The sequence below is a fragment of the Zea mays genome, chromosome 1 (genome assembly GCF_902167145.1).
Source record: "Zea mays cultivar B73 chromosome 1, Zm-B73-REFERENCE-NAM-5.0, whole genome shotgun sequence".
NCBI lineage: Eukaryota > Viridiplantae > Streptophyta > Magnoliopsida > Poales > Poaceae > Zea > Zea mays.
In genome coordinates, this window is record NC_050096.1 from 184,668,452 (window position 1) to 184,694,426 (window position 25,975).

A 25,975-nucleotide genomic window follows, 5' to 3' on the forward strand; every position below is an offset into this window, starting at 1 on the left:
TAGAGGGGGCGAATAGGCAAGCGATTTTTTTCAACAAAAACTAGAAACAAACTGAGTAAAACCGGTTCAACCGGTTTGCACGAGTGCAACTAAAGAATGAGATATAAAACTGAATTGATCTCGAAATTCACCCAGTTAACTTTGCAAATGGGATGTCCTAGATGATTCACATGGTTCAAAGTAGTAGATCTGAGAAGGACACTTCTCAAAATCCACACACCAAAAAGATACGAACAATTCTTGTTCTTCCACGGAATGGTGAGAGAACGAATAATACGAACAAACACAATGGACAAGAACACAAGAGACACAATATTTATCCCGAGGTTCGGTCACACCATAAAAAGGTGCCCTACTTCCTCGTTAAGGCGCCCACAAAGAGCCGAGTCTCTTTCAACCCTAATCCTCCCTTCGCCAACCACAAAGGTCAAGCCCACACACTAATCTTTGCTCAAACGAGCGGATAATACAAACTATCTTGTGGTCTTCCACAAGATTTGGAGACTCATAAGAGACACCTTGTCGTCTAGGAGCTAGAAGCTCCAAGAGTAATGAATCCACAAAGAACTCGATGTAGTACCAAAGCTCGAGTGAAGAAGAGCAAGAAGGATTTAGAGATGAAGCACAAAAAACGTAGCTCTCAATCTCACTCAAAGATTTCTCTCCAAATGGGAGAGGCAATAGATGTGTGAGAGAGAGTGGGAGGTGTTTCTCAGGTTAGAAATGGAGTTCACGTCGTGATTTTGTGTGGGGAGAGAGGTAGGAGTGAGTATATATAGGTGGGGCTTCAAAACTAGCCGTTGGGACGATTTTGCTGTGGCGGACCGATTCAACCGCCCCTGGTCTGACTGTCAGCCGGTCTGCCAGTCTAACTGGCAGACTGCTGCACAGACTAGTCAAACTAACAGAGACCGGTTGAACCGCCCTGGGGCGGTTGAAGCACCCCTGGTCAGAGAGGTTCACAGTTGAAGTTGAAGTTCAACTGCAATTGAAAAATCACAACTGCAGCTAAAGACACAGTTGAAGTGAAGTTCAACTGCAGTTGAAAAAGCTCAACTGCAACTGAAGACACAGTTAAAGTGAAGTTCAACTGTAGTTGAAAAAGCTCAACTGTAGCTGAAAAATCTCAACTGCAGCTAAAGAAGTTCAACTGCTTTTCAACAGGAACACTCTCAGTTTCTCAATCCTAACAACAGTCATACACAGAGTGTCCAAGGGATTTTGGTTTTTCGAAATAGATTTTAAATATAGAGGCTTGAGCTTTGGTAGACACCAACCTTCTTTTTGGATCCCGTTGATAGTACGGGGATTTCTATACTCAAGTTAAATAAAATATAATTAAATAAACTCCTTGAGTAATTGGTGTCTAATGTGTGATTTCTCCATGGCGTTGCATCATAAGGATCACAAACATCTTTGTCTCACCTTTTGAAGCAAACACAAATCAAACCCTGTGACTTGTACCATTTCACCTTTTGATTCCTCATATCTTATTCACTTTGGCTTGACCGATCCTCTTAATCACTTCAACCTCTATTCTGATCATATGTATGTAGTGATTTCTCAGGTCTTGTCTGTATATATATATATATATATTCAAACCAATACAGAGACTATATTATATCCATTTGCATTGTCTCATTAGTTATTTAACCTTGTGTTGAATCTTTGGTCACGGATCATTATGCACTATTCAAGTATGTTCAACACTTAGCAAACTTGTTAGACCTTTAAATGTGTTGTTATCCAAATCACAAAAACTCACAAAAGGGATGAATGCACTTCCAATTAGACTAAAGGGCTAATGAAAATTTGGTCGATCTGGCTTAATTTTACTTCATTTTTGCAATCCTATAGGCAGCGATGTGTTCACCAATTCATTTTGATCCCAACAATACTAGCTCCCATGGTGAATAAATAAATTAGGCTCAATTACAAGTGTAGGTAGCAATATGCAATTATCAAGTGACATTGCCAATATATGTAATACTTGTAATATCCATATGGTAACCAACAAAGTATCAAAGAGCTAGCATCATATTATTGGAAGGAGTGAAGAAAAAAGTAAAAGCAAAATAGAAAAGAAAGGAAGGGAGCTTACAAAATACATAATAGAATTATGCAAAGTAGTTACAGCTAGATATATACACTTCATTTGATTAGCTCACGTTAATCATTGGCTTATTTATAAATGTCCACCCACTATATGATGACCAAACTCCATTATTATAAACTTATTTTGTTTGTGCATTTTTGCTATTTTAGAGTTATCAGTTTATCCTTGAGTTCTAAAATTTTGACCATTGGATTTGTATATCAGTCACTTAATTTTAACCATCTGTTCATTTGGACCAACAGTTAATGCTCCACCCTTGCCCAACATTCTTGGCCTAGTGCATGTCGGTAACTATAAACAACACATGCACTTTGTAGTTATGAAATCAGATTTAAATGATGAACGATCAAACAAAATACTGATAGCGCGAAGACAAGGATAACTAAATAGAGCAATCAAATTGATGAAAATGTTTCAAGTGGCAGACAGAAATATGTGTCACTAAACTGCACGGTAGGCTATAGTGCTATACTAACCTGCTCCTGGTTGCCCTCCAGCCGACACTGAACTAGCAGGTGAAGACCGGCTGCCGCTGCCCTTCATTCAAGGGTGGCTCCTCCGAGCACCTGGTACACAACAGTGTGGTGCTTGAGGGCGTCGGTCCAGAGGGGAGCTCTCTCTCGAGAGTGAGCCTGACTGCGTAGACAGCAGAAGCAGCAACCAGAGAAGGCAGACACGTCACCAAGTCGTATCCCTATTGCATCAGTGCCAATTCAGCAAAGAAGAAGGTCATGTCCTCCATCTGCATTCCTACTGTATGCACTGATATAAGAATGAAATCATTCACCTAAAAACACACATGAATGAGTTTAGAGAAACTTTAAAAATAGCACCAGGAACATAGGACATAGAGATATGGAAGCTTTCTGTGCACCTATAGGGTCTAAATCTCCTCGTACTTAGAGGCGATCAGAATAGCTGAAACGCCAACCAGCAGCAGCTCCCTTCACATGATTGATTGAAGAGAGGGGTACTAATCGATGGTGTACATGTCAAGTAGAGAGTTTTCGGCATCAGTTCATGCATGTGGTCACCGTGCTGGTGATGCCCGCTGTCTCTGACCATCGCATCCTTCTTCAATGAGATCATAGCTGCAACGTTACACACCTCCTTCAGTGCCTTGGTCCTGAGAGTCACCGCACCACGTAGGGCTGCAAAGGCGAAGACCAACCTCTAATATATTAGATGATGACTACCAGTTAATGTCACAAATGGCTACGAACATTTATTTTCTTTTAGGCAATATATCATGTAATTGGATATAAATATCACTGGGTTATAAATTATCACAAAGGCAGCCTGCTCAGACAAACAAGCTGATGTAGGACAAGCTTAGAACAATAAGTTTCACGAAAAGGTGATGCAGTAAATTTTGTTTGAATATAGGACAAGCAAAGAATAATAAGTTTTAGAAAATGTCACACAAACTAGACCATGGGCATTACAAACCATGAAATAGCTTTACATGGTGACCGGAAAAAAAGATTTTTGCTTTAAAAGTACTTGCAATTCATCAATACTTTGGATCATCATCACCCGATTTTCCAGAATACAAAAGTTCTCAAGGACAAAATGTGGTGATTTGGCGGTGAATCAATTATTAAACCTTTTACTAATACTCCCAAAATCATGACCTAAGAGAAGACACTCACTTCCTTAAGCATTGTCATAGAACCAATACAGTTGAGTAATCTGCAAATAATTTCACTAAAAACTTTAATTTGTACAACTGATAACTGAGAATGGAGTCATGCATCAAGTAAACGTGAGCAATTTATCAAACAAGATTGTATACATGTTGATGAGCCAGCTAATAGAGTTGTCTCTTAATACAAGTTCCAGAAACAAAATCGTTATAAGAGGGCAGCACAACAGAAACAATAAGAGCCGTTGAACTGTATATTATAAGCTATCGTACGGATAATGCCAAATTGATGCAAATAAACAAAATACAATTTCAGGATTTTAAAAGTCAGTGTCCATATTCAAATATTTTAAAATATATATTTTAGGCTACTTACTGTAAGGAAACAACAATTTAGCTGCTTACCTTTAGACCAAGATTCCTAAGATTCCTGAGCATACAAACAAATGAGGCAAACATGGTGTTGTTCAACGAATCACCCACAAATCATGCAAAAAGGTATACAAGCAATCGTTAACATATCAGACAAAAAACCTAATGCATTTAGCCACAAAAAATAGATGAATCCAAGCTGAACTATTAGAGTCCAACCAGCAAAGAAGGACAAATGTCGGTGGGGGAGAAGAGAGTTGCGGCCATGCCGTGCACCAAATTTTGAAGTGTACAGATAAAGACAAAAGAAAACTTTGTCACACATCGGTTTCGTCCAAATATCGTATGGACTATTTAATTGATTAGCAGATCTAAATCGGTTTGAATCTGCGACAACATGGAATAAGAATCGAAGAAATGAAGAAACATTGTAGGTCTGCACCTCGTATGTGCTGCTATCGCTGTTGCAGGGATGATGAACTGGTGTGGCCATGGCACCATCTTGGCCTGTGTGTCGAGGCGAGGCGGAGGTAGGTCATGTGCTCGATGTGCTTGCGGATGGTGTTCTCGGTGTAGATGTGGGCGCCGTCCAGGCGAAAGAGAGGAGGGCAGACAGAGAGGAGGAAAGCGCCATCAGCGTGCGTTGCGGCGATGGCAGGTGGGGCGGGCGTGGAGGCAGGGGCGTCGGCTGTAGACGTCAGCCTTAGCTTCTTAATAGGAGTAGTATAGAAATATAAAAAAATATTGTAACAACGAGGAACGATAAATAGAGCACTAGAAAATTACCATACTAAAGCTAATTAAGCTAGACGAAAAATGCAAGCAGAGATGAAGAGCACACCAACACACAAGTAATAGTTCATGTAGGTGTACAATTGTATACTAGATATACATGTATGAGTAATGAGTGTTTATATCGTTATGTATTAAAATAAATAAATCTCTGCATATCACTCTACTAATAACTTAACTATATATCTACAATCTGCTGGTGGCGGTGGGTTTTTGGGCGGCGGGGGCGTCGGCATACTTCTTGAGTGCATCGCCAGCGTGCTTGAGGATGTCCGGCACGGGCAGGTTGCATAGCAGCGTCACCCTTGACTCGGATATCTGACTCCCCTTCTTCCCCTGCTGATCCTCCTTCCATAGCTTCACGTCCCACACCTATACACAAATGCAAGCAACTGAACTAAGCAACAAATCAAATGATACAAGAGTGCACGGCCGGCCGGCCGGCCGGCCGACCACTATGGTGCGTGTGCGTGATAAAATGACTACTCCGGTCAATGTTGCATCTCCGGTAGTTCAAAAAAAAAGTCCCTAAAATCAATTTACAATGTTATTAACAAAAAATCATGTTCCAACAGTTTTTTAAACGAGGTCTCCAAATATACTAACTTCCTAAATATACATGTTTAGTCCCTAGATTTAGAGCAACTCCAAGAGTTCTCTAGAACTAAACTTATGTTTAGCAAGTTACTAAATAGCTACTGGGAGTAAAAAATATCTTGGTCTCCAACAGTTTCTCATATTTAGACAATAGCTTAATTTTAAATCTAGTTTTGGTAGGCCTGCTTCTGTCGAACCTGGCGTCAAGGGTCGAGGGTAGTGGACATCGAGGGCAGAGGAGAAAGTCAATCGACGCGACCTGTTGGGACACAACCTATTGGGAAGTGATAGTCCGGTGGCGTGACCTATAGGTGAGCGATGGTCGGACAATTAAGTAGAAGGTTGTGTCACCCGTGTCAAACCTGGCTGGCTCGCTGCACGGAAAATGAAAAAAACGCACACCAGACCTGACTACCTTGTTGCGCGGAAAAAGGAAAAATGGACATTTAGGTGTGAAGAAATCGACGACAACTGTGTTTAGAGAGTTGCTATTGAGTTGCCAAATCTAGAGGGTAAATGTGATTGATAGCAAGTAACTAAATTTAGCAGGTCTATTTAAAGAATTGTTGAATAAGTGTTTTCTGTTCACTTATTAAATTTAAGATTTAAAGAGTTGTTTAGAAAACTATTAGAATTGCTCTTAGGAAGTTGTTTGACACTCTTATAGCCTATTTCGTGTTTTAATCGCACTATAAAATCTCTTGTATGTCATCAAGTTCACGCTCGTGTACAAATAATGTACTTTGAATAATTTAAGTTGTGGAAGGATGATTTCATCATTTTCGTTTTACAAGTCTGAAAATGATTCATCCAAAAATTTAGAGAAAAGCGACTAACCGTGATTTATACGAATGTAAAGTACTCAAGAGAATAATAATGATTATTGAACTTTATCATATAAATGAAACCAAATTTTAAGCTGCAAGTAATAATTAGAAAAATTGAATTAAAATATTTAACAACCTAAGAATTGAGGACTGTTGGAGGCTAGAGTTGTTTTTATTCCCATATATATTTAGCGACGACTTGTTAAATCCAAGTTTAAGGATGTTTTTTAGGAAACTAATGGAGACACTCTTTCTATCCAATGATAGTCAAACGTGCTTGGCTCAAGTTGATAAAAATATCGAAACTTCAATATAGTAGTTGGGCCCATCATACAATTAATCATTGTGCCATATTGCAATTCAAGGGCAATATTAACATGTGGTATCTAGAGGTATCTAGATTATTGTCATAGTCGTGTGTTGTCGTTGCTCCTTGTAAGAATGGACCGTTTCGACTCGATCAATCTGATCTGATCTTTCCAAAAAAATTCAACCCGATTAATGCAACGAACAGATATGGAACATAGTTTTCGACCCGTAATAATCCACGCACGGGACACGTGCCGTTATTTTTGACCTAAAATCCGACCCAACCCGAAAAAACCCGATCTAAAGCCAAAAAACCGATCCGAGACGTCCATTAGGGAAGCATTAGTCAATTTGACCTGACACGAGGCAAGGGCCGCATCAAACAAACCATGACCCGACTCAAACCTGATTTGACCCGAAGTTTGAACATGTCTAACATTACCACTCTTTGGTCCAAATCGCAGTTTTTTTATTGTTGTTGTAAGTTTTTAAAAGAAAAGAAAAGACAAAACACATTACTCCTATCCATATAATTTGCCTTTTCGGGTTGTCCTAAGTCAATCAATATTAACTTTGATCGATTATACTAAATGTCATAAGATTATACTGGATGTCATAAGATTTTTTTTCATGTGTTTTTATTGTGAAAATGAATTGATTCTTATAAAATTTCTAGATAATCTTTATAAAAATCCATATGTTCCAAAGTAGGCCTGAACTATCATATATGTGGTTCCTTTGGTTTAAATATTTTAATCTTATATATTATATATTATTGTTCAAAGTTTAAATAATGTAGTTGAGAACAAACAAATCTAGAAAGACACTCGTTTGGACGGATAGTAGAGTACAGTATAGAACGGAGGTAAAATCATTTGTCCAAAACGTAACGGATGGTGTGGGTGCCTGGAAAAAAATTTGCTGCAGCCTGGCTGCAAACCAAGATTCTCATAAAAAGGAGGATATACTCCACCTGCAGGTCCACCAGGTAACGTTTTAGTTGTGTTATTAATCTGCGGGTGAGGTCTATCCTTCTTTTTATGAGTGGCTGCAGCAAATTTTTTTTCCAGGTGACTAACCGAACTTAGAATTAGGTAGCTTGTTTTCGTCGTCGTCACGTAGTCATAGGGTCTACTATATATAGAAAGTGATGTTTGATTTCTATAGACTAATTTTTAGTAGCTCTTTTTATTCTATTTTATTTTATTCTATTTTAAGCCTTAAATGATACACGTTCAGCGTCGGCCGACCACTGAAAAAAAAATATTGTCCTTGTTGATGTGGTCTAAAAGAAAATTGAGTACAATTTAGAACGGAGGTAAAATAATGGGTCCATAACGTAAGCTAGGGGTGGTCGTGGTGCCTAATAATAATTTATAATTAGCTGGATAGGCACGTTCGTCGTCGCTCGCTGTCTTTAGTCAGTTTGCTAAAAAAATAATTAAGCGAAAAATACTACTTGTAATAATAATCGTCATCGCCGTGGGGGCGCGCCGGGCTGCGGGCGGCGGCGCAACGTACCTGCGTCGAACGGCCGACGTGGAGCGGGGCGGCGCGGACGAGGACGACGTCTCCCACCTTGGCGCTGCGGAAGTGGTTGATGGTGAGGCTGACGCCGGCAACCCGGCGGAAGCCCGACGCCATGTGCGCGCCCATGCTGGCCAGGCCCTCCGCCACCAGCGCCGACACGCCGCCGTGGAGCACCTGGAACGGCTGCGGTGCCGTGCGGTGCGGGCAGGGCATCAGAATCGATCAAACGACGAGCGCACGCACTCGATCGATCGATCAATGGACGTACGTACCGTACCTGGCAGCACCTGGGTGTGACGGGGAGCCGGCCGGTGACCTGCGACGGCGACACCTCCTCGATCTGGAAGCCGATGGAGTGCAGCACGGGGTCAAGCTCCGCCGTCTTATTCGGCGGCGGCTGACGATGATCCATGGGCGCGATATGATGGATGGAATGGAAGCTAAGGATATGGAATGGATGGATGAAGGGGATTATATTATTGAGAGGAAGAGGACGAGAGGTTGGGTGACGTATTGTATGTAGCCTATTAATGACGTGCGGGCTGTGTGCCTGCTATAATAGTGGGCAAACAAAGAAGCAATTAACCACCAGTCCACTACCACTACCTGTCGTCTTCCGTTTGTTACTAGACACTAGTCAGCTTAATTTCTTTCCCTCAACCTCCTGAAAGAACGATGATGAAGAAGCTCATCATACGTAACGCTGCCGTCACCCACACCTCACCGGCTCACTTCAACTGGGGAGTTGTCTCCGGCCCGGTCCGGCCCACACCTAACGTTCAGTAGTTCCTTCACCTGGTGGAACGGAACGGAACAGAACGGAACGGAACAGAAGGAAGAAGGCCTTCTTTGCCTTTGGCCCACCCACGCTGAATGCAGCAGGCTTTAAGCCCACTGATTATTGTATTAAGCAATCTCGGCATATTATGCGCAAGCACATCATCATATCTACGTGTTTATATATATATATATATATATATATATATATATATATATATATATATATATATATATATATATATATATATATATATATATATATATATATATATATATATATATATATATATATATATATATATATGAGGCAACATTCACTGTCGCCTTGGTTTACAAGTTGAAAGGCAAAGAAGGCTCGATTTGGTTGTTACATTACATCTTTCTATTTTTAACTAATCCAAATCAAGTCTATCTTTTTATCTTTTTAACATGGAAGATGACGACGTGTGACTGTAATCTTCACTAGAGACTGCACTATTTTACATAGGCCACTGTCATTATTTATAGCCATGTTTCTCCATTACTTCACTAGCAAGCGAGCTCGTCTCCATTCTATACTTGTCACTCGTCATCACCTTCCTTATTGGCAGTAACATCTCCATTGCTCATCTTAGTGTCCTTCCCTGCTGGGTCTGCTGCTCCTTTGCTATTTGTTGCCTCGTCTTTCTCTTTGGCCTCTTTCTCCTTCGCCTCCTCCGCTTCCTCCTTGGCCGCCCTAGCGTCAGCTAGTGCCTTAGCAGCAGCAGCAGCAGCAGCATCCTCCTTGGCCTGCTTCAGAGCCTCCACAAGACTCTCCAGACACGCGTTGGCGTCCCTCCGCTTCTTCTTCTTGGACATGGGCATCAGGTTCTCGGCCACGTCTGCCGGCGACATGTCCGTCTCCTCGAGCAGCTTTTCTATCTGGCCGAACAGCTCGTGCGGCTCCTCGACATCCAGGTAGTTCTTGGCGAGCACCTTGAAGGTCCGGAAGCGGCAGTAGGACATCTCGATGTGCCTGTCCATCCTGCCCCGCCGGATCAGCGCCGGGTCCAGCTTGTCCTTGTGGTTGGTTGTGAAGATGATGATGCGCTCGCCGCCGCACGCCGACCACAGCCCGTCGATGAAGTTGAGCAGCCCTGAGAGCGTGACCTTGCTTCCCTCGTCCTTGTCGGGATCCGTTGGGGTTTTGGGCTTGTCGTCTGCCTCGGCCGACGCCCGCTTCTTGTCGTCCTTGCGCTTGCCGGTGAGGTCGATGGAGCAGTCGATGTCCTCGATGACGATGATGGACTTGCCGGTGGTCTCGATGAAGAGCTTCCGCAGCTCGGTGTTGTTCTTGACCGCCGTGAGCTCGAGGTCGTAGACGTCGTAGTCGAGGAAGTTGGCCATGGCGGCGATCATGGTGGACTTGCCGGTGCCGGGGGGCCCGTAGAGCAGGTACCCTCGCTTCCACGGCTTGCCGACCTTGGTGTAGTAGGCCTTAGCGTCCCGGAACGCGCGGAGCTCGTCGAGGATGTCCTCCTTGTCGTCCGGGTCCATGGCGAGCGTGTCGAACGTGGCCGGGTGCTCGAAGGGGACGTGGCTCCAGACGCTCTTGCCGCGGTAGGAGTTCCAGCTGCCGCTGGGGTTGTTGGTGAAGAGGCGGCGCTGGCGGTTGCGGACGGTCACGGCGCGGCCTTCCTCGAGGACGTGGGGCAGGTACTCGTCGACGACGAGGTCGCGGTGGCGCCTGTGGAAGACGACCCGGTAGAAGCGGCGCTCGTCCTCGCCCGGGTAGAAGCTGATGACCTGTGACCTGGCCAGCTGCTTGGACGCGTACCACCAGATGGTGGCCCCGGAGAAGGCGTCGGTGACCTCGTCGTTGTCGTCGACGGAGACCTGGAGGTTCTTGCTGTCCTTGCCGAGGTCGGCCCGGAGCTTGCGCGCGCGGCGGGAGCAGGCGTCGGAGAGGTAGGCCTCGGCGGCGAGGAAGAAGTCGCTGCGGCGGAAGCGCTCGGCGCCGTACTCGGAGATGGTGATCTCCAGGTAAGGGCTGAAGAGAGAGGCGAGCTTGTTCCCCCAGGTGCTGAGGCGGTAGCCGAAGGCGGCGGGGAGGTGGTTCTGCACCATGGACCAGAGGAAGAGCATGCTTGCCAGCGCCGAGCCCAGGCCTGTCCACTTGTCCATCATCGCCATGGCTGCCGATCCCGCCTTTGCTGCTTCGTGCTTGCTACACGTGTACACGAGTGACGAGTACTAGGTAGCGAGCGGTGATTTCGCCGTGAGTTACAGTAGGAGAGGAGAGTATATATAGTGGCTGTGGCAGGCGCAAGTGGTTGACTTGCAGTCAACGGCGGCTGCCCGGCCAGCTGGTTACCGTCGTCTCCTGCTCGTCGGGATGAAATAGCAGGTGAGGTGGTGCTGTCGCAATTATATTGTAGGGTGAAGGTGTGAATGCACGTGCTTACGCTCACGGTAGAAAAAAAAAATAAAAAAGGGGGAAAGATGATGTGGGGTGTGGCAAAGCTAGCAAAGGAAGAATTTGCTTCTGAGTACAACCGCTCAAATGCGTCATCTATATGAAACTTGTTAGCATTAGTGGACGAGGCGATCGTTTAATTTAGGGGCAATTGCAAAACTGCCCTCGTTTTGACCCTTAATTCTGAAAACGGGCCTCGATTAACCTGGAAGTTCTTCTAAGATACAAGGAAATGGTTCAGTTCTAGAGCTAAAGATCGTAGTTCTCGAACGAGCACTCGAAAAGATTCTGGCGGATCCTCGTGATTAGGCACTCTTTTTCCTAGATCTTAGCATTAAGTATTTCTTGACGAGCTATAAGATGATCAGATTTATAAGTAAGTATCTCTGGTAAAATATGAGCAACACCAAATTCTTCTAAAGCCTAAACTTCTATTTCTCCTATTCGTTGTCCCCCTCGCTTGGCTCTTCCTCTAACGGGTTGTTGGGTAACAAGTGAGTAGAGCCCAATAGAACGTCCATGAATTTTCTCATCAACTTGATGAATCTTTTTCCTGCTTTGCAAAATCAGACCTCGTTTTTGTATCTAAAGCTGCCGTTTGCCATGTTATTAGGGATGAAAATGGACGGAAACGGACGGAAAAACCCCTCTTCGTTTCCGTATCCGCATTTTATCATCGGAAACGGGATCGGGTCCGGAATAGTCGGGAACGAAAACGGGAGCGGGATAAACGGAATTGCGAAAACGAACGGAAACAGAAATACTAACAGAAACTCATAATTTAATACAAATAGAAATGTTATTGATGTTTGACTAGTGATTGATTGGCAGAACAATAACATAAAACAAATAGATATAAAGAGGCAACATTCTATTATTGTTTGGTTGCTAAATGTGTACATTTAGCTACATCCGATGTTGTTTAATACTTTAGATCACTTGTCATTTGAAAAGAGCCGGTGGTTACAATAGCCAATTGTGCTATAATTTGTCACCTAAATACACGAGAATTTAGTTTATATACGAATGCATATTAGGCTCGCCCATATTTGTCAAATACGGAATAAATACAGGTTCAATCCGGAAAAAACAGGATCCCGCAAAAACGGACGGAATAAGCCCTCTTCCGTTTCCATATTTTTCCGTAAATACGGAAACGGTCGGGTCAAATGTAGAAAACGGTACGAGTCGGGACGGGATTTTTTCTGTATGTTTTCAACACTACCTGCTATACGGAGTTTGTGTTTGAATATTAAAAAAATCTTGAGAAAACGCATGGACTACAATACCCCCACGCCACGGTAAAGAATGGAAGACACATGATTCGTCGAGAAATACACCCAGACCCTAACTCTCCTCGCAGGTGCCGCTCTAGAGGCGGCGGCGCGATTCCGGACGCAGCGGCTGCGAGCTATGGCAGCGTGGGCCAGGCGGCCACGCGCGCAACAGCCGTGGACGCCGGCGCCTCCTCGCACATAGCAGCCACGGACGCACTCGGTTGGGGCGTTGGGCCAACGCGAGTGTGCAAGACGTGGATTAGCTAGACGGTGCAAGTACAGGCTGCAGCTTCCTTGATTTGCTTGCTTCGGTCCATTTTCCTTCTTTTGGTGGTTGCCGTACCGAAACACAAACAACAGATACTGCACGATATTTCCCTATTTTCTATTATCTATTTTGATTGCAGCAAGTACATATTAGTAATGTCTATGGTTACTTTTAGTTTGTAATTCATAATTTATTTGTAGGTTGATTTCCAAGGATATGCATGTGTTGGAACTTGCTCTCTGGTGCAAGGGGATCCAACGGGGGTGTGTAGTGACGTAAACATGGTTCTCGCACGAGATGGCAATAGCTCTGTTAATCTCTCCTCTCAAGGGCACTGTGCGGGGGTATTTATAGGTATCTGAGTGCCCAGCGTCCTGTGTTAAGGACGCATGTGCCCTCAGACACCTAGGTTATCCCCGGAATATTCCCATAAAGCGGGGTTACAGACCGTAATTACAGGGATGCCTTTACAAATTAGGCCCGTAACGCACAACGTCCATGCAGGGCCTGTTACAATGGGCCGGATCACACGTGGGCCTCTATGCTGGACGAGGTCGCAAGATGGGACGACCTCGTCACAGGTCTTCGTCCGATGACGTATGGGACGAAGGGTGAGTCTGTCCGTTGTCTTGTCTTTGTTGGTCCAACGATTGCGGCGAAGGCATCGAGCGAAGGGTGGCGTCTTCGCCTTCGCCCCAACATTTGCCCTCCGAGGGACAAGTTCGACTAAGTCATCTGGTGCCGAAAACGTCGCTAGATGGCGGAGACGCTGCCCTCGCTCGAAGTGGTTCCGCGGGGGTTTTTGACATGACCGTTGATTGACACCGTACTGTTGGACTGCGGGTTTCCCGAAGCGCCGCGCCCTGTGTATAAAAGGGGGCGGGGGGCGGCGCGTTTTGAACTTTATCTTTCCGCGCTCCGTGAAAACCCTAGCCGCCTTTTCCACCTTCTTGCTGCTCGTCTGCCCTCCTTGCTCTTGTTCGCCGGAGATCTGGCCCGAGTGAAGCAGACCGTCTGCCGCCGCCAACGGTACGTAGCGATGCCGACCTCTTCTTCTTCTGCTGTCGCTACGCCGCCGGCCGACACGTCGTCTGAGGAGACGCTGAGCACTGTGGCGGCGGAGGAGTTGCGCGCCGGCGATACGGTGGATTTCGGTGTGTCGCGGATGTCCTCGGTCCGCGTGCAAGATATGCAGCAGCTTGGTTACTTTGGCGGCGGAGTTGCTCGTGTCCCGGGGACGGAGGAGGTCCCCGAGCCGGAAGGCGAGTTGGTTGTGTTCGAGGCGTTCTTTGCCGCTGGTCTTCGCCTGCCTGCGCACCGATTTGTGGGAGAAGTCCTGCGCAGATTTAACGTTCAGATCCATCAGCTGACTCCGAATGCCGTGGTGGCTCTGTCGAAGTATGTCTGGGCGACGACTTCGTACGGCGGACAGCCATCAGTCGAAGTCTTCGCGAAGTACTATTGCCTGCACTGGCAGAAGAGGATGATCGGGAATGAAGTTGCCCAGTTTGGGTCCTGTACATTTACGCCGAAGACCGGCAAGACCTCGATGGAGGTAGTTGAGTTGGTTCCTTGCGCCCGCAACAAGTGGGGCAACTGGCATGAGTTTTGGTTCTACGTCGCGGAGGGCACAGTCGAAGACCATCCGGGGCTCCCCGTGGCCGAGATGTGCTCGCATTATTACTCAGCATACCCGCCATTTGAAGTGGCGGAGGAGGATGCGGACGAAGGGGCCCTTCGGTGCGCCGCCGGCCTGAGCAGCGGGCGCGATTTGGTTGAGGAGTTTGTGGCGTACGGGGTATGGCCTTTGGCGCATGGCTGGGCGTTGGGCGAAGTATGCCCTCGCCAGATGCCTTCCCATGGTGGGAAGCTGGTGCGAAGTCCCGCCTTCGCGCTGGATCTGCATAGACGCGATCCGGCCGCCTTTGTGCGTGAGGCAGAGGATGGGGCGGTGTGGATCGTCGGTCGGTACGTGCCGAAGACAGAGGGCCAGCGTAGCTGGGATATTCGCGGGTCTAATGACCGCTTGAACAGGGTTTTCGAGTTGAACCGTCTGCCGTATGGCGGTTATCCCGGCCAAGACGATGTGGATCATCGCGGGAAGAAACCGGTGGTAGAGACTGGAGACGACCTCGCGCCGGCGGCCGCCCCGTCCTCTAAGAAGAGGAAACTAGGTATTGCTATGGGAGGACTGGGGGTTTCTGATGGTTTTGCTAGGGAATTGATGAGGACATGCGCGGCCCCGGGGGGAAGGATGTCTTCGCCCGAGCTCCGGGAGTCTTCGGCGCGGATGCTGAGGGTTACCGGGGGTTGGTGGCCTAAGAATGTTCCTATCCCCCGCGCGGCCGGCGAAGACTTTTTTACATCTCGCATGGTTCGTGATTGGAAAGTGTTTCCTTACGGGCGGAATATTGCTGCTGTTGTGTCGGCAATGATGGACAAGGATCGTCAGGGAGCTGCGCAGAAGCGTCAGGCGGTCGTCAGGCTTCATGAGGCCAGGCCGAAGAGGCCGTGGGGGGCTGCGAAGGCTGCTGCCCCCGGCGGAAGCCAGCCGCCGCTGGCAGCAAAGTCGGTCGTCCCTGCATCCAGCAGGGCGCCGGAGGCTGCGAAGGCGGCTGCCGCCGGTGGTTCCAAGTCTGTGAAGGCCGCCCCTGTGTCCAGCAGGGTGCCGGAGGCTGCGAAGGCGGGCCGAGAGTTGCCGCCGCCGGGCAAGCGGGTCGCCGACTTCGCCACCGACATTAGTGTGGAAGATTATCTTGTTGGTAAGTCGTTGGCTCAAGTTTTTTTATTTTTATTTTTAATCTGTTGATACGTCGCAGGGTCGGACGAAGGCCAACTTGTTGTTGTTCCGCCTGCCGTGGCGACCGCGGCGACTGCCGTGGTGCCCAGGGCGAAGGGCAGTGCTCTTAGTGCCGGTGGCGAGATACCGGCACTCACTGCCGTCAGGGACGAGGCGGGTGCTGTGTCCCGCCGGCTGAAGGAGCTGAAAGGGGCATTAAGTCAGGTACGTTGAGCTAGACTTCGGTTTTTTACCGGCTTTGTTGGGGTTGCAGCCTTATGTGTGTCTTGTAGGCGGCTGACTTCGCAGACCGCGCGGCGTCGGGGGCCCTTACGGCAGTTGTGTCTGCCGAAGTCGAGAGACTTCGGACGCAACATGCTGACGCCGTTCGGGAAAAGTCGGTCGCCGACAGTAAGTGCCACAAGCTGGCGGATAAGGTGGCCGCGCTGGAGGGTGAGAAGACTGACCTCCGGCGCCAACTGGCGGAGGAGAGGAAGGAGGCTAATGAGGCCCTCGCCAAGGCGCAGTCTGCGCAGGCGGAGGCCATTTTGGCGCGGGCGGAGGGCAGTCTGGCCAGGCAGCGCGCCGAGCAGTTGGAGGAGCGGCTCAGCGCTCTACAGACCCGTGTGGAGAGGGCCGAGGCCTCGACGCGCTCGGAGGCTGAGCGGACACGCAAACAGCTTATGGATTCATACCATGAGCTGGGCGCGCGGACCGCTGACTTCGAAGTGCCGGACCGAGAGCCCGGACTTCGCTGCCTCGAGTGGATACAGGAGGAGTTGCTGGCGCTTCCCGCCATCGTGGAGGGGTTTATGTCCTATGCCTCCCTAGTCACCTGCGAGGGGGTGATGAACACGCTCTCTCGCGAAGGGTGCCGGCACTATGAGGTCTTCGACCAAGCTGATGAGGATTTCGAGCGGGATATCTACAAGGTTGAGGACCCTGTGGTGAAGGAATCCGCGGGAGCCCTCTACGACCGGATGTGGGGCCCTCACGGTCGGGAGGTGGTCAGGGAGCGGGCCGAGACGGCGAGGGGTCAGGTAATGTTTGGCTTTTGTTTGGTGTTTGTTGAATGTGGGCTATATGTGGGTTTGCTGAATCTGTGTGTCGTGTCTCAGGCGGCGCGTGGCGAGAGGGTGGATGACTTCGGGGCTTTGAACAGCGCGCTGCCTGACCCGGAGCCGAACCCGGCGGCGGATGTGTCCGAGGCCGCCCTGGAGCCGCCCCCGGAAACCGCCGAAGGCGTTCCTGATGCCCCCGCAGCCACTGCGGCCGGCGGAGGCCCGTCGCCAACTGCCGCGCCGAGGGCTGAGGATCCTGTGAAGGTGGCGGCGGAGCCGACAGCGGAGGATCCCGCGACGGCTGGGTCTTCGCAGGTGGCTTAGTGGGTGTGGGTAGTTAGGGAATTTTGGATATGTTGCTGAATCTTGGTTGCTGCGCAGGTTCAAGATTTTGGGCCTGCGCACGCAATCGCTACTACTAATTTTTTGGCGGCTTCGACCGTGGATGATGGTAATAAATCGGATGGGTCTGCATCTAAGTTTTCTGATTTTGGTGACTCTGGGAGCTCGGTTGAGTGGACTGAGGAGTCGTCGGATGAGGACTTGGACTACTTTGCGGCCTTGGATGTGGCAGCGGCGGAGGCTTCGCCGCATGCTGCGGATGCTGAAGTTGTGCCTGGTCCGAGTACTGGGCGTAGGCGGCGAAGGGCGGTTGCGAAGCGTAGAGTGAGTGGGGCGGACGGCGGTCGGCTTCGTGTTAGTAGGGCTGGCAGGCAGGAACTGTAGTCCTTGCCGGCCGCTGTGAGTGCAGGTGAGGGGGAGCTGCGAAGTCTTTTTGCGGGTGAGGAGCTTAGGATAATGTTATTTAACTATAGGGAGATGGGAATTATTCCGAAGGTTGAGCCGATGTAGAGTGTGATGCCCTCGCTTGTACATGTGTAATGGCTTGTATGATAAGGTTGTGTGCCTTCGCACATTCGGCTATGCTCGTGAAGGCGTTACGTACTTGGTCTGGTGTATTTGTTATGTTGGTCTGGTGCGCATGTAGTCGGTCTTTGCGCGGACAGTTTGGTGTAGTCGTTTTCGCACTTGTTAAGCTTCGTCCAGCTGCACCCTTAGGCAACTGTTGCATGGATAGTCTTCGCGGAAGACTTCGATTTTTCGCACTTGTTGTGCTAGTCCGGCTGCACCCTTAGGCGACTTCTGCACGGATAGTCTGCGCGGAAGACTACGATTTTTCGCACTTGTTGTGCTAGTCCGGCTGCACCCTTAGGCGACTTCTGCACGGATAGTCTTCGCGGAAGACTTCGATTTTTCGCACTTGTTGTGCTAGTGCGGCTGCACCCTTAGGCGACTTCTGCACGGATAGTCTTCGCGGGAGACTTCGATTTTTCGCACTTGTTGTGCTAGTCCGGCTGCACCCTTAGGCGACTTCTGCACAGATAGTCTTCGCGGGAGACTTCAATTTTTCGCACTTGTTGTGCTAGTCCGGCTGCACCCTTAGGCGACTTTTGCGCGGAGTCGTCGCACGCGAGGGTAGCTAGCGCTGGGCCTCGCGTTGACTTTTGTATTGGTCGAATGTCGAAGACCGTCGGCGCGGTCTTTTTTCGACGTAGATTTTTGTGGGGGATTTTTCACTTGTATATTACATGACTCCGCCTCGTTAAAAACCTCACCCCCCGGGAGGAAAAGAGTGCGGGCCAGAATAAAATTGTTTTTGCGAATTACAAGGGCGAATCGGCCCTGATGAGTCAAACAAAAAATTTGCGGAGATTGTCGATGTTCTAGGAGTGCTCCAGGTCTTCGCCGTTTGGCGTTGCGAGCCTGTAAGCGCTGGGGGAAGCCTTCGTCTTGACAATGAAAGGGCCCTCCCACTTGGGCTCCAGCTTGCCCCTGGACTCTGTCCGAGTTGTTCGGACGAGTACGAGGTCCCCTTCGCTGAATTCCCTCGGGATGACTGCGTGGTCGCGCCATGCTTTTGTCTGGGCTTGGTATTTATTTAGAGCCTGTAGGGCGAAGACTCGGTCTCCATCGATGAGATCCTTCGAAGTGGGCTCGTCCACGTCGGGGACGGCTGACGGAACTGTTCGCGGGGACCCATGTTTTATTTCTTGTGGGGTCATGGCCTCCGATCCATATAGAAGGCGGAAAGGGGTGAACCCGGTCGCCCTGCACTCAGTCGTGTTTAGCGCCCAGACCGCCTCGGGTAACAAATCGGCCCACCTGCCCTTTTTTCGTCGAGGAGCATCTTTTTGACAGCTGTGAAAAATTTTCCATTGGCGCGTTCCACAACTCTGTTGGACTGCGGGTGATATACTAAGGCGAAGGCAAGCTTGGTGCCATTGGAGAAGCAAAAATCCTTGAAGTCTTGGCTGTCAAACTGCTTGTCGTTGTCAACTGTTAGTTCGGACGGTACTCCGAAGCGGCAAACAATGTTTTGCCAAAAGAATTTCTGTGCAGTCTTTGATGTTATTGTAGAAACAGCCCTCGCCTCGATCCATTTGGTAAAGTATTCGACAGCGACGAAGGTGAACTTGAGGTTCCCCTGAGCCGTGGGCAGGGGCCCGACGATGTCCAGGCCCCAGCGCTGGAGAGGCCATGTGTGGGTGATCAATTTTGTGAATTGCGAGGGGCTGCCTGATCGAGGAGAAAACTTCTGGCAGGCTTCGCAGGACCTTGCAACCCGATTTGCGGCGCAGATCATTGCGGGCTAGTAGAAACCTTGGCGGATCACCTTTGCGGCTAGGGCCCTTGGCCCTGCGTGAGAGCCGCAAGTACCACTGTGGACTTCGCGCAGGATTTGGATGCCTTCGGTCTCGGTGACGCATTTAAGCATTGGCTGACTGACCCCTTTCTTGTAGAGTTGGCCCTCAATCAGTGCGAAGTCCCGGCTTCGATGTTTGAGGCGCTTGGCCTCGTTGATGTCGGTTGGGTGGTAGTACCCCTGTAGGAACAGAGTTATTGGTGCCCGCTAGTCTTCGGTCATAATAAGGTTGACTATGCGGTGGCCCTCGCTGTCATTGGTTATTTGGAGCCCTTCGGGGCTCCGGACGGCTGGCGTGCCGATGACATGGTAGAACATGTCGGAGGGCAGGGACTCGCCTCTGGCGGCAGCCTTGGCCAATGTGTCGGCATCTTCATTCTTGGCCCGGTCCACATGCTGCAAGGTGAATCCCTTGAATTGTCTCTCGAGACTTCGGATGGCCGCGAGGTATTGCATAAGTGCGGGGTCCTTTGCTTGCGGAGGCCGAGGATGACTGCTTCGCATTCTGCTATGTTGTTTGTGCATCTGTCAGATTCCAGAGCGAAGCTGAGGCGTGCCGCGTATCTGTGCTTGACCCCGGTGGGTGAGGTGATGACTGCAGCGGCGCCTGCCCCCGCGTGGCACCATGCGCCGTCTCAGTGAATCGTCCAAACCTTCTCTACGGACGGGTCCGGCTGTGTTATTGGCCCAGTCCAGTCGACGACGAAGTCTGCCAGGACTTGTGACTTGATGGCTGTCCTGGGCTCGAAATTGATGTGGTAGCCGGATAGCTCGACCGCCCACTTGGCAATCCTGACCGATGCCTCCGGGTTTCGGAACAATTCACCTAGTCCCCTGTCTGAGGTGACTCGGACCTTGAATGCTTCAAAATAATGGCGCAATTTGCGCGAAGACATAACAACTGCATAGGCAATCTTCTCCAGTTCTGTCATGTTACATTTGGATGGTGTTAGCACTTCGGAGACGTAATAGACTGGGCACTGCCTGATCACGCCGTCAACTGTCTGCTCCTGCACCAGTGCCGCGCTGACCGCATGTGGCGAAGCCGCAACATAGAGCAACAGGGGTAGCGAAGAGTCGGGGCTTGTAAGGACTGCCAACTCCGACAGGTACTCTTTTAATGAGGCGAAGGCCGCTGCCTGCTCTGGTCCCCAAGCGAAGTCTTTTGCGCCACACAGAGTTTTGAGGAAAGGGAGACTTCGCTCAGCAGATTTGGAGATGAATCTGTTGAGGGCAACCAACCTACCCGTCAGGCGCTGGACGTCTCTGGCGGACTGCGGAGGCGTCATGTTGATGATGGCCTGAATTTTGGTTGGGTTTGCCTCGATGCTGCGGTGTGATACCAGGTAGCCCAATATTTTCCCTTGGCGAACGCCGAAGACGCACTTTTCCGGGTTTAGGCGAAGTCGTGCGTCTCGCATGTTCGCGAATGTCTCGGCGAGGTCAGAGAGATGGTCCTCCTTGCTCCTGCTGGCGACGACGATGTCGTCCACGTATGTGAATATATTTCTGCCAACTTGCCCCTCGAGCACTGTTTTGGTAAGCCGGGAGAAAGTGGACCCGGCATTCTTGAGTCCCTCCGGCATTCTGATGAAGCAATATGTGCCGAAGGGTGTTATAAAGCTGGTGCTAGCCTTGTCTTCCTCCTTCATGTATATTTGGTGGTAACCGGAGAAGCAGTCGAGGAGTGACATGACTTCGCATCCGGCCGCGCTATCGACTATTTTGTCGATCCGCGGCAATGGGAAGTTGTCCTTTGGGCAGACCTTGTTGAGACTGGTGAAGTCGATGCACATTCGCCACTTGCCGCTCTTTTTCTGCACCATCACAACGTTGGAGAGCCACGTGGGGTAAGCCACTGGCTCGATAAATTTGGCTTCCAGGAGGCGGTGTACCTCTGCCTTGGCGGCCTCTGTCTTCTCGTCGGACATTTTGCGAAGCCGCTGTTTTTTTGGTCTCACCGAAGGGTCGATTCCCAAGTTGTGCTCAATTATGGATCGGCTGACCCCGACCAGGTCGAGGGCTGACCAGGCGAAGACGTCTTTGTTCTTGGACAAGCAGCAGAGGAGTTTCTCCTCTTCATGCGAAGTGAGGTCTTCGCTGATAGTGACTGTCTGCTTGGGTGTGGCCTGGTCGAGGGGAACAGTCTTGGTCCCGTCGTTGCTCTGCAGCTGTGCCTTGTCGTGCTCTTTGTCGGTTGGGCTGACGGACGCAGGGACCTCGCGCTGGGCCGTGAGGCAGTGCACATTTCTTTGTCCGGGGACGAAGTCCCGCTCTATGTTGCGCGCAGTCTGTTGATTGCCGTAGACCGCAATGGCGCCTAACGGACCTGATATCTTCATGCACAGGTACAATCCATGAATGGCTGCCTCAAACTTGTTGATAGAGCCCCGGCCCATGATGGCGTTGTACGGATACACCATATCGACGATATCAAAGGTTATTTGCTCACTTCGGGCATTGGGTGCTACACCGAAGGAGAGAGGCAGCTCTATTTTGCCGACAGGAAAAGTGCCCTTGCCGCCGAAACCATACAATGGGTTGTCCGAAGGCTTGAGCAGGTTGTGGCTTATGCCCATGCGGTCGAAGGCATGGAGGAAAATGATGTCTGCTTGACTGCCATTGTCGACTAGGACTTTGTGCAGGTCCCAGCCTGCTACGCTGCAGTTGATAACCATGGCGTCGATGTGGGGGGCGCTGTGCAGGTCGACGTCTCGTGCGTCGAAGGTTAGCGGTACGTGGGACCACTTCGTCTGCACGACTGGGTCGGTGATGGCGACGTGGTTGATGCTGCGGTAGTGGTCCCGCTTCTGCCGCTTTGTGTCGAAGTCGGTGCTGGACCCCCCAGTGATCATGTGAATGACTCCGCGATACGGCTGATCGGCGAAGTCTTCTTGTTTTGGGGCGTGGGGTGGGGGATGTTCTGATGTTGCTGGTGTGGAGGTGGGGGTGGGGGAGGTACGATTTGTACTTCCTGGTGGTGTTGGTATGCGTGGTGCGGTGGATGCGGGGCGGGGGCGTGGATGTATGGTGGAGGGGGTTGCTGATAAGTGTGCACGACAACTCTGGGGTTGTCGGCTGGCTGCGCCCATGCCATCCTGTCTTTGGTGGCCTTCGTTTCTGGGCAGTCTCTGGTTTGGTGGGCGCAGTCTTCGCCATGAAAAAGACAGTAGAACCGGCGCGGCGGCTGCGCACCCCCCCGACCCCTACCGCGAGTTCCGTTTCCGCGGCCCTGGGGGGTACTCCTGGCGGCGAGGGGCGTCAGCAGCGGGGTGCTAATTGGCGATGTTGTGCACTTGCTGCTGATTGCGGCCGTCTCGACCGGAGTCTGGCTGCGGAGTCCTCGTCCACGTGCGGCTGGACTGTGGAGCATCTTTGGTTTCCGCTGAGACTCAACCTTGCGCTGGTGGAGCTCTTCGGATTTGGCATACTTTTCAAAGAGCTGATATAATTCCTGGAGGTTCTTGGGCAGGTCCCTGATGCAGTGGCTGTAAAGGACGCCGGCGCGAAGGCCACTGATGGCGTAGTGGATGGCGATCTGGTCATCAACTGAGGGCAGCTGTGACTTGAGTGTTAGAAACTTGCGGTAATACTCCCGCAGAGTCTCTTTTTCCAGCTGCTTGTAGAGTGAGAGTTCGGCCAAGGCGTCGGTATCTGGGCGGTACCCTTGGAAGTTGAGCAGGAATTTGTCCCGGAGGCTCCTCCAGGAGTCAATGGACAGCGGGGGCAACCTGGTGAACCAGGTGAGAGCTGGGCCTTCGAGGGCGATGATGAAAGACTTGGCCATCGTGGCGTCGTCCCCTCCGGAAGATGCAACGGCGACCTGATAACTCATGATGTACTGTGCTGGGTCTGTGCTGCCGTTGTACTTGGGATAGGTCCCTGCCCAGAAGTTGGCAGGCCAGGGTGTCACTTGCAGGTGTGGCGCCAGGGGACTTCGCTCGTCGAGGTAGTTGACCCCTTGGAATGGCGCGGCGTGTGGGAAAGCGTGGTCGCGCTGGGGGAAGTGCAGGTCTTCCATTTGCGCGCGCTGCTGCAGGGGTGGCCCGTGCTGCAGACCGAGGTGGCCTTCGCGTATGTCTTCCAGTTGTGCGCGCTGTTGCAGGGGTGGCCCGTGCTGCAGGCCGAGGTGGCCTTCGCGCTGCATCAGCGCGATCTCCCGCTCGAGGTCCTGGGCCTTCTACTCTTCGTCGCGTATCATTTGCCACACCTTGGCTAGTGCGGACACGCGCTGGCGCTTGGCCTCCAGTATCTCCTTTTGCCTCTGGAGATTGATGTTCTTGATGCGCAAAGCACGCAGCTGTAACTGTTCTTCCGCTGAGACGCCGAGGACCTCGCCGTCCTCGGTGAGGTCCGTGCCCTTCGGTGGGGAGAAGCCTGGGGGAGGTTGCGGTTGTCCTTCGGGCCCGCAGGTGCGGAGAGCGTCGTCTTCGCAGGTGCGGAGAACGTCGTCTTCAGTAGCCTCTTGGTGGGTGGAGTGGGTGAGGGCGAGGGCCTTGCCCTTTTTTGCGGCAAGCAGTGCTGCCTTCGCAGCCTCGTCAGCCTTCGAGTTAGCTTTCTTGGGTGCCATCGCGGGTGGTTTTTTCGTAGCACGAACGGTGGGCGCCAAATGTTGGAACTTGCTCTCTGGTGCAAGGGGATCCAACGGGGGTGTGTAGTGACGTAAACACCTCTCAAGGGCACTGTGCGGGGGTATTTATAGGTATCTGAGTGCCCAGCGTCCTGTGTTAAGGACGCACGTGCCCTCAGACACCTAGGTTATCCCCGGAATATTTCCATAAAGCGGGGTTACAGACCGTAATTACTGGGATGCCTTTACAAATTAGGCCCGTAACGCGCAGCGGCCACGCAGGGCCTGTTACAAATGGGCCGGATCACACGTGGGCCTCCATGCTGGACGAGGTCGCAAGATGGGACGACCTCGTCACAGGTCTTCGTCTGATGACGTATGTGACGAAGGGTGAGCCTGTCCGTTGTCTTGTCTCCGTTGGTCCAACGATTACGGCGAAGGCATCGAGCGAAGGGTGACGTCTTCGCCTTCGCCCCAACAGCATGTTGTTGTTAAAGTGCATTCATATTTCAGCCTTCTAGATGGAGAGCGTAAGACCTTATTGCAGCAGAAAAACACTAGCACCAGTTGTTGTTGATGCAAATAGCTATGGCTTGATGCAGTTAATTGATCATATTGCTGCAAATTTCATTTGGGGGTTCAAAACAATATATCACATTGTATGGTTCAAATGGAGATAGGGGTGGTGCATGTGTTCTCATAAACATTGATGAACAACTGCATGGCCTACTTTGAGCTCAACATAGAGAAAGGCATGATTGAAATTGTTGCTCAAATTAATGAATTTGATGGGGCACTGCAATTTTCACCCACCAAGCGTGCATTGCATCCTCCAGTCAGATCTAGAGTAGTAGAGAACCAAAATATCCCCATCACTTGATCCTCTTATTGATGAAACAGAGCTCACACAATCCACCCCCCCCAAAAGAGGGTGTCATCCACATCCACCAGAAAAGATAAGAAACCGAAGAGCAAAATTAACATTGAGGATTCAACTGCAGTTGATGAGGAGGGCATATATTCCGACAAATACACAGATTCTTTTGTGGCGTTTAGTGACAACAATTATGACTCTGAATCTCTGATATGGTTATTTCATCTGATTATGACTATGATCCACATGATGATGTAGTAGATGACGAGGGGGATGAGGATTTTCCTGTTTTTTCATACGATGCTGATGATCCATGCATTGTATGATGTAGTAAACTTAGGAGAAAACTAGGGACTTACTCTCGCTATTTTTTTTTTGCTTATTTCTAACATATTTGTGGTACTTACTGCTATTGGAAGTGCAAGGGCAATGGGGGCTAAAGGTGAACATGCTTCTGCAAGTGACGTGCGGGGGTGGAAGACCTCCAAGAAGGAGGGGAAGAGCAAGAGGAATAGCAAGTGGGAAGGGGTTTGTGTGCATGGTTTAGTATTTGATTGTGATATGTTGGTTTATGGAGTGGCTCATTATGTGTTTTTGTTGGACATGTAATCGTAACTTGGTTGGTGTGTCTATTAACTGAATAGGGGTAAAACGGGCAGCTTGAGATTCAAAACGAAGTCCAATTTTGCAAAGCCTGAAAAAGAGGTCCGTTTTTAGAATTGAGGCAGTTTTGCAGTTGCCCCTTTAATTCAGTGCAGACCACGGAACCTGGTCTGATTGGACGGATGCATGCCCGCCCGCCTAAGGGGTGTTTGGTTTGCCCCTGCTAAAATTTAGCCCCTATCACATCGAATGTTTAAACATCCGTTCGGGGTATTAAATGTAGTCAGATTATAAAACTAATTTCTCAGCCGAAGATTAAAAAGTGAGACGAATCTAGTACAGTTGGTTGGGTCTATATTTCATACTCCTATTTAAAAGTCAAACGTTTGATGTGACCCAGACTAAACTTTAGTCCACAGAACCAAATACCCCCTTAA

At 49.8% G+C, this 25,975-nt stretch overlaps 2 protein-coding genes across 2 annotated transcripts; both read right to left on the reverse strand.

Annotated features, from left to right (window-relative positions):
- Positions 1–4,958: 4,958 nt before the first annotated feature.
- On the reverse strand, positions 4,959–8,700 carry LOC100283760 (acyl-CoA thioesterase/ catalytic/ hydrolase, acting on ester bonds). Its single transcript, NM_001156659.1, has 3 exons — positions 8,466–8,700; positions 8,180–8,371; positions 4,959–5,297 (listed from the first exon to the last, which is right to left on the reverse strand). The coding sequence occupies exons 1-3, from the start codon at positions 8,598–8,600 to the stop codon at positions 5,112–5,114; spliced, it is 513 nt and encodes a 170-aa protein (NP_001150131.1). The 5' UTR covers positions 8,601–8,700; the 3' UTR covers positions 4,959–5,111.
- Positions 8,701–9,300: 600 nt separating this feature from the next.
- Positions 9,301–11,175, reverse strand: LOC100383595 (AAA-ATPase ASD mitochondrial). Its single transcript, NM_001176243.1, has one exon. The coding sequence runs from the start codon at positions 11,117–11,119 to the stop codon at positions 9,530–9,532; it is 1,590 nt and encodes a 529-aa protein (NP_001169714.1). The 5' UTR covers positions 11,120–11,175; the 3' UTR covers positions 9,301–9,529.
- Positions 11,176–25,975: the final 14,800 nt, after the last annotated feature.